This window comes from Temnothorax longispinosus, chromosome 10 (genome assembly GCF_030848805.1).
Source record: "Temnothorax longispinosus isolate EJ_2023e chromosome 10, Tlon_JGU_v1, whole genome shotgun sequence".
Classification (NCBI taxonomy): domain Eukaryota; kingdom Metazoa; phylum Arthropoda; class Insecta; order Hymenoptera; family Formicidae; genus Temnothorax; species Temnothorax longispinosus.
In genome coordinates, this window is record NC_092367.1 from 9,739,709 (window position 1) to 9,750,695 (window position 10,987).

The window sequence follows — 10,987 nt, forward strand, 5'->3', positions numbered from 1 at the left end:
TTAACTGTAAAATTCTTTATTTATTTTTATTCGCGTGTCTTACTGTATGTTGTTCGCAACTGTATATGTACCGATATCTTCAGGTATCGATATTTTTGATAATTACAGATGGACACCTGTAACACGTGTCTGAAATTTACCTGATTTGTTTATTCTTTTATTCCCTTCAACTAATCGCAAATTAACTCTATTTGATAAAAGCAGTTCTGTTAAATTTCTCATACATAACGCATTGTTTATAATTTTCTATTAATTATAAATATTAAATAGTACAATATATATATATATATATATATATATATATATATATGGTATATATATATATGTTCAAAAAATCGCTTACTCCACTTCAGGAGGTGATTCGGGACCCAAAAACAAGCAAAAAAGTTCATACAAACATAGGTCCGGAAATGAGCCGTTTCCAAGTTATAGCCGCTTTTATGTTCAAAAATTGTAAATTTTTATTTTCAATTTTTTTTAATTACAATTACCAAATTCTCTCAAGTTTCCGTCTACATTTCGAAAAGACGCTATTCCCGGTACATCTCGATTTGGAAAAGACTGGATGTATAATCTTCTTGCCTTGGGAGCATTACTTTGAGCAAGACCATACATAAGATGCATATCAGCTAATTCATTAAAACTTCAACGATCCATTGATGAATACGGAAAGATTAGATACAACCTAAAAGTAAGGTGTTGTTAAATAATAATTTGAAACTTATTGAAAAGCCGTGATTTACTTACTGATTTTGAATAGGCGTGAAAACAACTGATTTCAAGTAGCCGTGAAAACAACTGATTTTGAATAGCCGTGAAAACAACTGATTTTGAATAGCCGTGAGAACAACTGATTTCTTTTAAAAATAATGTAATCGTATTTACAAATATTGAAAAATTGAAAAAAAAAATAAAAAAATTAAAGTTAAAAAAATTAAAAATATTTAAAAATAAAAATTTTTAATTTAAGAAATAATTAAGAAAGAGGGATGCCAAGCGGATTCTAAATTACGATTTTTGAACATAAAAGTGGCTATAACTCGGAAACGGCTCATTTCCGGACCTATGTTTGTATGAACTTTTTTGCTTGTTTTTGGGTCCCTAATTACCTCCCGAAGTGGAGTAGGCGATTTTTCGGACACCCTGTATATATATATATATATGTATACAGGGTATATATATATATATCACATGTGTGTGTAAAAAAAATATATATACAGGGTGGGCCACCGAAAACGAAACAAACGTGTTTTGGTATTTAACTCAATTAATACGAAAAACACTCAGACATGTCAACTTTAGTTTCAATCACCAAAGTTCAACCCCATAAGAGAATGTCTGAGCGTTTTTCAAATTAATTAAGTTAAATACCAAAAAACACGCTTGTTTCGTTTTTGGTGGCCCACCCTGTATATACCTTAGAAAGATAAACTCATATTATTATATATCACGTGTGTAAAAAAGAAAAAAAAAAATATATATATATATATTTCGGTATAGTTAAACGGCCTGACTGGCAAGTTTTATTAAGCATAACACAACGACGTTTCGACCACTATTTTGGGTCCTTTTCAAGTTATTTTAGCAATGCTGGAATAAAAGAATGAAAGAATATATAAAAAATTAAAAAATTAAAAATTAAACAACATTGCGCGTTAAACAGATTCACGATAATATCGGTAAATAGAACTTACATGGATCATTGTGCGTCAAACATATAAAATTCGTGGCGGGTCGGAAAAACACGACGGTCTCATGTGAAGGCCGAACAACTAATGATACATTATTGCAAAATACAGTAAACATAGAAGGAGAACTTAAAGTGAAGATATTATTCGATCATAGACCAATGGCAGGTTTTCAGTGTCTTTCTGTGAGTTGATTGCCTCTTTATGTTTTTTAATGAATAGCATTTCAGAAATTTCACGTTTTTTTAAATTTTGTTCTTTGTGTAAGATTGTAACATCCTGCCATTTGAAATTATGGTCGGAGTCTGTTCTATGCCTACTGACGACCGAATGTTGGTTGGGGGGTTTGTTGATATCTGCTGTTTGACGCACAATGATCCATGTAAGTTCTATTTACCGATATTATCGTGAATCTGTTCAACGCGCAATGTTGTTTAATTTTTAATTTTTTAATTTTTTATATATTCTTTCATTCTTTTATTCCAGCATTGCTAAAATAACTTGAAAAGGACCCAAAATAGTGGTCGAAACGTCGTTGTGTTATGCTTAATAAAACTTGCCAGTCAGGCCGTTTAACTATACCGAATTATTTCATCACTGGCGAATAACTTTTATTGAATATATATATATATATATATATATATATATATATATATATATGTATATATATATACCTTAGAAAGATAAACGCATATTATTACATATTATATGTAAAAAAAAGGAAGTAACTCGATCTCAACTACTCTCGAGACCGCGCATTCAAGATGTTGGGTCTTCGTCCGTTTTGTTTTCTTTGTCTTCCATTTTCATGCTAAAAATTAGAAAGACAATTTAAAACAAACATCTAATCTAAAACTGTAGTTTATATCATCAGTATCATATAAAACTGACATAAACATGACTGAATATTCATATAACTTACGTTTTCCGCTTCAGTCGTAAAGTCGCACCTGCCAGCCAAGTACTGATCTGCTTTTTAATGCCTTCATCAGTAGCATTCGATGAAAATAGATGTGTAGCTTCTCGGAGGGAATGGGCAGCGCACATACGGGACCAGCAATTGCCCGGAAAGGGAACAAGGGAGGCGATCGCGCCGAGCTTCGACGCGTGGTTGGACAGGGGCACGGACTTCCTGACATTTAGGATGACCCAGCTACTGACTGGCCACGGTTGCTTTGGATCATTCCTGCACAGAATCGAAAAGGAGGATAGCCCTGCTTGCCATTATTGTTTGGATCCGCAGGACACCGCGGAACACACGCTTACCGTATGCCCGCGTTCTGGGGGATGGAACGTGGTGAGCTCACCGCGGCGCTGGGATAAGATCTCTCCCTTAGCGCCGTGGTGGCTAAGATATGTGGCTCCAGAGAAGCGTGGAAGGCGTTCTCTAACTTTGCGGAGAAAGTTCTCATGAAGAAAAAAGAGGATGACAGAAGAAGACGGCAGCCCCCTGAGGACGACACGGACGAAGGCTAGCGCGGCTAGTTGACTGTGAAATTGTTATCGGAACCTGATGTAAACGGGCAATTGTTATCGAAGAGCGTGTTAGGCGTGTTTTTGCGTGCGATGGATGGCCCTCCGGCGCCTTATATATTTTTATATATTTTATTTTATGCGTTTCTTGCGTGTGCCTGAGGGGATCTCTCGGCTCCCCGGGAGGGGGGGGTGGTTTTGGGCGCCGGTCGGCGGCGGGCTTCGCTCCCTCTGGGGTTCGGTGCGTCGCGGGATGCGACGCTTCCGGATCCCTGGGGGGTGGGTTGCCAGGCGGCGATCGGCGGCTGCCGCCTCCCCCCCCTCGGGGGGGGGGGTCTTGGGGGACTCGATGTTTTTGGGTTTATGTGAATGAAATCTGTTTCTTTGGGGGTTCGGTGCTGTCGGTCTCGGGATCCTCCTGCGGTTGGTCGGCCGCGGCTTGCCGCTCGATGCTGTTTAGGTTGCTCCGTTCCCACTGCTCGGCAGTGGGCAGCGGATGCCCCTTGTGGCGGCGGGCCGGGGTTGGTCGCCCCCGGGTGGGTGGTGGCGTGGTGGCGGGTTCTCTGTTCACCGTGTTGTGCGCCCTTCCCCTGGCCCCCCCCCCCTTCTGGCGGGGCTAGGGAAGGGGCGCAGCTTATTCTTTCGCCAGGTTTTCGAATCTGGCCAGAGATGTGAATTTGGGTTTGCAAAAACCCAGATCCAGGATATTGGTGGTGGGTATATTTTTTTCCTCTTTGTTAACGGATCCGTCTAAGGACGGGTCCGTGTCTTGTTCACGCGTGGAAAATCCCTCCCCGGTAGGGGGTTCCTGTTCGTTTTCGTTCGTACACGTCCTGTGGTCTGTGTACGTCTTAGTGGGGGAGCGTGCCCAGCAAACGCAAAAGGATTAAAAGATATTAAAATTTTTTAATACCTTTGAATCCTTTTTTTGGCGAAATTAAATGAAATTAGATGGGATTCGAAATGAGATGGTCCAATCCCATGGAATCCAAAAAAGAAATTTTCAATTCCATTCAATCCTATTGAATCCGTAAAGGTTATGGAATTGCATGGCATTAGATGGTTTAGGAAACGTCTCGCGCCTCCGTTGGGCGACCAAGCGCCGTTGAGCTTTTGTGTATGCCTAAGGGCCAGTAAGGGCATTACACGCACTACTGCCGACGGGCAATTAGCCCGAAAATGAGATTTGTAAGATCTGTCAGGCCCCGTAGGGGGTCCCTTTACATAGCGGTCGAGACGAAACTTTGAACTCGAGAAGATACCCCGGCGATGCGACGCCTGGCGGCGTCGACGCGAACTGCCGATAATGCAGATACCGCGCGGGCGTGTACTATTAGTGGCGCGTACCGCCACAAAGTTCAACACGGACACTTTTCAATCCCTATCCTGGCATTCAATGGTATTCATTTTATTGTCAGAATAGACGAAATTCAATGGAATTCAATACGGAAATTTTTAATTCCTAGTTTGGCATTCAATGGTATTCATTTCATTAACGGAATCAATGGTATTCAATGGAATTCATCACGAAACTTTCCAATCCCTAACCTGGCATTCAGTGGTATAATATTTTTGTGTCGGAATTGGATAGGATTCAAAAAAGACAAATTCTTTCCAAAATAAGGAATTCCATGATATTGAAACTATTTCAATCCCTTTTTTGGACAGAATGGAATTCGGAAAGTCCTTAATTGAATTCCTGGCAATCCCGTTTTAATTCTTTTCAATCTTTTTTCGTTTGCTGGGTGGACTCTCCCCGGGAACGAATCCGCAGCCAATGAGGAACCCCCCTGATGATATGGATGCCCGCATACTATTATCATGGGGGGTATCCGAGGTGGTCGGGTGGATTGGCACATTGTGTCTAAACCACCCGACTAGGGTTCGGTTTTTTCCGGCGAGACAAACGCTCCCTCGTGTCACCTTCCGTTGGTCCTTAGTCTTTGGTTTACATATTACTGTCGCCACGTGCGTGTGGGACTGTTGTGGCATGTGATGAAGTACCTCATGTGTCCCGCGTGTCGTGACTGTAGTCCGTTGTCCTGGGTTTAGAGAGAGAGGTTTTAGTGGGTGCAAGTCCCACACTACCCTGACAGCCGGGGTCAGGGTGTGCTCGAGGCATTTCCTCTTCCACGAAAAAAAAATGCAGCTTCTATAAATAGTCACGAATTTTTATCAATAAAATTGAAATTTATTTTTAGAAAAAAAAAAACCAAGTTTAAGAGATTACTTACTGAATACACAATTCTTAAGTAGAAGATGTTTAAATGTTTTTTTTTTCCTTTCTCCTTGTCCTTTATAACTATATTTGACAGCTACTTCATCCACAAAAATATCTTGCATTATATAATTTATGAATACTTCCAATTTTTTGCCACCAGTTGTAATAACGTTTGTGCCTGAAAACATTGTTTGTGTATGACATTGATTATCGAAAAATAAAATTGCTTTTTACGAAACTTAAATTAATTACTACTTGAGGTACAGTAAACGTTTTATTCTTTAACAGTTTTTCAAATTCTTCTACAGCATTTATATCCTTTAATGGAAAATAATCATATATTAAAGATCCTTTGGCTTGTTTAATTTCTTCCGTTGAACATTTTTGATCAGTTCCTGATTTATCATTGCACTTAGTCTTGGTATTTTTCTCAAATATTATCTTGTTCAATTTGCTCATTATTAATGCATTTGATTCTAAAACAAGAAAAAAAATATATTTTATTACATACGATAATTTTGTACACGATTCAATATAATTTTATCTCTCTAACGAGCGACCAATGATTTCCTGTTGATTTTTGACTGCTGATATACGAATGTAACAGCCACCGAATATAATAAAATTAGAAATAGACCGATATCTCAAAATTTGCGAAAGTTAGAACAACCACAAACATTTCTACAAAAATTCTAAATTTTATTAAAAAATGAACCGCTTTACCGATCATCACCAAATTCAATCCCAACCTTCCTTACATGATACTCTATCGATTAAAAAAAAAATGCATTCCGAAATCTAAAAAATTACGGAAGTTAGAGCATAAACGGATAACAAAAACGTTATAAAGATACCTAAAAAAAATTTTTTTTTCACGAAAACAAAGCTTCGACCTCTATGAGGAAGCAAAAATGTCAATATTTGTGGAACAGTATATTATTATAAGTACGTACTAAAATACAAGCACAGGTATTACTTGTCAGTATGACAATTAGTATTAAGCAATTTTTTTTTTTACGGGGATGTATTTTACGTATTATATTCTTACCGCATAAATATTCCAGTTTCTCATCAGCAGTAAGAAACTTGTAGGCCGGAATACTTTTCGGTAAATCATTATTATTATTTATACCGAGAACGTCATTCATCCCTTGATCATCATTGGGTAGAGAATGTTTATTTTGCCCACTACTATCACTTGTACCTACATTTGCGTGAAAACAAGTATGTAATTATGTAAAAATATATATCATTATGGAAGTTTATTTTAATAAATTTAATTAAAATAATGCGGTACAATGCAAAAATACTATTTAATCAAGAGAGAATTATTTTTAATCATATAAACTAAATTGGATTAAGGAAAACAAGCACGTTAATACGTTATATATATAACGCCTTTAAATACGAATATATACGAATATATATTAAAAGTGTCAAAACGTATAGACGCGTATATATAGGACTATATTTTATATAAATAAATAAATATATACATATATATATATATATATATATATATATATATATATATACATATGTATGTATATATATATATATAAGAAGAAGAATATATATATATATATATATATATATATATATATATATATATATAACTCTATAGTGCAAGTTTATATATTCATATTTAAAGACAAAATAATCCGAATGTCTAGAATTGGGTACGTGTCCAGGCATTGTTACTTTTACCTTCATAAAAATAAATATAATTGTGAAGATAACATATAAATGAATGATCACTTACTAGTCTCCTCATACAATGAAACAGAGGGTGCAATACTATTGACAGAATTTGATCTGGTTAAATTGTCTTTAGTTGTTAAATCAATTTGAAGGTAATTGGAGGCATTTGGTGCCTTTGGAAACTCTGTCAGAACAACTTCTTTTCGTTTTTGTTTTTGTTTTTGTTTTGATACTTCTTCATCCGTATCCGTACTGGTATTTGAGGAATCTGTGAATATAATTTTCTTTCGTTTACTCCTAGATTTTTTAAGTTTCTCTTCGTCATCCACGTCCGTAATTATTTCGGCGTCTTTTGCTTTTGCTAAAGCAGCGTCGTATGTTGCTAATAATAAACAAATATACATTCTACTTGTAAACTTTTAACAAATAAAAGTAAAAAATGTAAAAGTAACAGGTTAAAAAAATTCTAACAATATCAAAATGTAAACTCGCAGAGCTGTTATAAATAAATAAAACTTACAAATAAAACTTACAGGTCGTTGTAAATATTTTTTTAACTTTGACTACATCCCAATTATTATCAGCATCCTTTTGCTTTAAGATAGCTTTAATTGTTAATTTGTGCATATCTTAAGTTTCCAGGCCATTTACAATGGCATTTATTTGGGCTCAGCCATTTTGAGGGAACCACACTAATGCCATCATCGTATTCCAAAATCGTAAACGCATTTGATTTTCGTGTACCCATTATTGTTATATATATATTACGTGTCCACACACTATCTGCAATAAAGAAAAGTTAAATTCATTATACCTTTTCTATAAACTTATTGATTATTACAACTGAACTATAAAGAAAACATATTTTATTTAAAGATAATATTAATTAAAATGAAATGAAGGTCAACTGGATAACAATAGATTAGAATCAAATTAAAACAGAAATCCAAATTATAGTAGCCGCAAGTACACTTGCTACATTTTTATTCCTATTCCATTTCTCCTACAGCTATATATATAATTATTTATTAATATAATTATTAATATATATACATATACGTACCTTATTAAATATTATTACTATAAAAGCCGGATTACTTTATATATAATTTTTTAATTAATTAATTGTATGCAGTATTGGGAAAATTATTGTTTTACCATCATGTCTTACTTTGTCTTATTTTATATACTTTTCCATTAATTTCTTCGCATAACCATGATCTTATACGACTATTTGTAGTAACTAATTTAATGCCTATTATTTCGGATGTACAAGGCAGTTCATACAAACTTCCATTTACGTCTAATTGTTGTCCAATTATATACGATTCAGTTATATATACGATTATATATATACGATTTCAGTCGTAGCAAAATTATGAACAGCGATAATCGAACCGTCTTTAAGAATCACGCAATCATTACTCTGACTATCGCAGTTCATATAAAAACTACGATTTCGCAAAACTTTATATTGATTTTTATACTCATGCTCGTTAGTAAGAGGCCCGTCTCGATGTTTTCTTGTAAACTGCATGTGATACTCATTTTTTAACACGTTAGAAGTTAAATAATTGTACTCTTCTAATCTTCTATAAATTTGTTGAAGTGGTTTTTCTCCTTTTCTGATCAAATTTTTTAAAGAGAAAATATAACTTTCAAATGCAAACGCACTGAATGTATCTAACAAACCAAACTGCTTAACATCATCGGCTAAATGTAGCAAATTATGTACATTAAATGAAATATATTTTTTGCCGTATATCTTTTCATATGACGTGACAAAATGTTTTAACAGTTCATTGGCATAAAGAATATAGTGAGGTGTTCGTAATACATTTGGATTTGTTAAAATAGTTATGGCAACATGAAGCGTGAGAAAGTTAAGATATACATCTTTTCTCAAGATGTTTTTCAAGATAACAGGACTAATATGTATAATAAGAACTGTCGAAGTTCCGTAGCTTTCCAATATTTTATGCAATTTAAGGATCGTGGTTTCCTTGCAAAATCTGTAGGTACGTTTTTACGAAAAGCTTCTAAATGATCAGAAATTATTTTAACTGTTCTAGAAGACAATCTAGTTTGCAATGGTCCTCTTAACCATAACATTAACAATTTGCGCATTACACCCAAGCAGACTAAATGCATATAGTCCAACGGAACTCTTGACACTAAGCCTAAATGAGGAATTTGTCTTAAAATGGTTTGACCTTTTTGATATTCATATTGATAAGCAAACCTATTGAAATCAATATCATTTCTAAGAACTAACGCATCAATTTCAGCAGAGAAACAAATTTTGTCATCGATATAATCACCGTGAATTAAACATTTTGTACAACTGTCATACCCAGTATGATTTTTTACTTTCAATACATACAATTTTGCCGGTGCGTCGCAAATTATTCCATGAATTCGTACTTTATAATGTTTTTTATTATACAAAATGCCATTATTAATTAAATTTACTGCTTCATTCACGAACTGTTCAAGAAATTCATTAGAATCGTCTGGCTTTCCATCGCCATAATAAATTCCAATGACCTCTACGATTCTTAAAATTGTGTCACAACACATGATTGGCCACAAATTTTTTGTAGACGAATGACCAATCGGTGCTTCGTCAGTACATACTAATAACCGAATTTAATTTTTTTCGCATCTTCCATCACATTGTTTCGTTAAAATTCGCTCAACTGCATTTCTCAATCCCAAATGACAGTACTGGCCAACATTCCCCATACTTGATACATTTGTATATTGTGGAGTTTTCAAAAACGTGCGTGCATCTTTCGGAAAGTCGGTACCACGGTCGTATACACAGGTCTGGCAACTCGGGCCGAATTTTAGTGGTGGGGGTAGCACACTTATTGAAGCAGGTTTTTTAATTTATGATATCTCCACCACGTGTCGCTACTATCTAGTATACAGCCGCCATCACGGTCGTACCACAGTCCACGACCGTAGCCGCCGTTATATTATTATATGTTCAGTGGTTTAATGCACGGTCGTGTGTTGTGTCACGTGTATAGCCGCTGAGTTAATAATTTTGAAAAATATAATCTGTGTGCCTACGTCGTTTATTCACTTGCTCACCACCTTCGCTAGCATTATCTCCTTGCTACGTTGAATTGGGCCCGGAACGCCGTCTAATAATCGTCATAATAACCGTCATAATAACGACGTAACCTATAACGACGCTATTGCTGCTGTGGCTGGCCGTCTCCCTCGGCGGGTGCATTCGGGGAGCACGCTATTAGCACAATTATCGTCCAAAACTGTTCGAGGAGACGCTTTGTGGCGCTGTGATATACGATGATGACGTCACTGTAAAGGCAGCGTGACGTCATCACTCGCGCTATTTTCGCTATTATTTTCGAGGTGAGGCACGAAATACTATTGGCGCTTAAGCTGCGTTCGGGCAGCTTGCTATCGCTGTTGCGCTATTGGCTCTTCGAACGAAGTTCATAGCGTTTGCGTTTATAGCGTTAATAGCGTCTCCCCGAATGCACCCGGCATTTGCATTATCATCGACCTTTCCTTCGCCTTGCTCGTAACCCTCCTGACGTCCGCGTGATCTATGATTCTGCGGTCGATTATTGCCGCGTCTCGGATACACCCAGTGGATACCGCGATATCTGCGACGTTTGTTCGCGGCATAGGGTGAACTTTTTATCTTTAGTTACAATTAGTAGTGCGAGTAAAATAGTGCGAGTTACAATTGTCAAAGTTCATTAATAACTTTTAACCTTAGATTAAGTCACTTTTCGAGCGATCAATATTCTGCTGTAATTGAAACAATTCCGAAATTGATTTTGTTAAAATTAAACGTTGCTTATTTTGATACAAGTACTTGAATCGCCTTTAAAATTGTTTATTTTTGTCAAACTAATTTCTTTGT

At 36.0% G+C, this 10,987-nt stretch overlaps 1 protein-coding gene across 2 annotated transcripts; it reads right to left on the reverse strand.

The window, feature by feature from the left end:
* On the reverse strand, positions 1 to 8,425 carry LOC139820352 (uncharacterized). Of its 2 annotated transcripts, none has more exons than XM_071790538.1 (8): positions 7,617 to 8,425; positions 7,145 to 7,351; positions 6,431 to 6,586; positions 5,638 to 5,858; positions 5,396 to 5,560; positions 2,955 to 5,313; positions 2,611 to 2,874; positions 1 to 2,499 (listed from the first exon to the last, which is right to left on the reverse strand). In XM_071790538.1, exons 1-5 carry the CDS (start codon positions 7,708 to 7,710, stop codon positions 5,513 to 5,515), a joined length of 726 nt encoding a protein of 241 aa, XP_071646639.1. In that variant the 5' UTR covers positions 7,711 to 8,425; the 3' UTR covers positions 1 to 2,499; positions 2,611 to 2,874; positions 2,955 to 5,313; positions 5,396 to 5,512. The 2 variants fall into 2 exon arrangements, with proteins under 2 accessions (XP_071646639.1, XP_071646638.1); XM_071790537.1 differs by having other exon boundaries at positions 5,635 to 5,858.
* Positions 8,426 to 10,987: the final 2,562 nt, after the last annotated feature.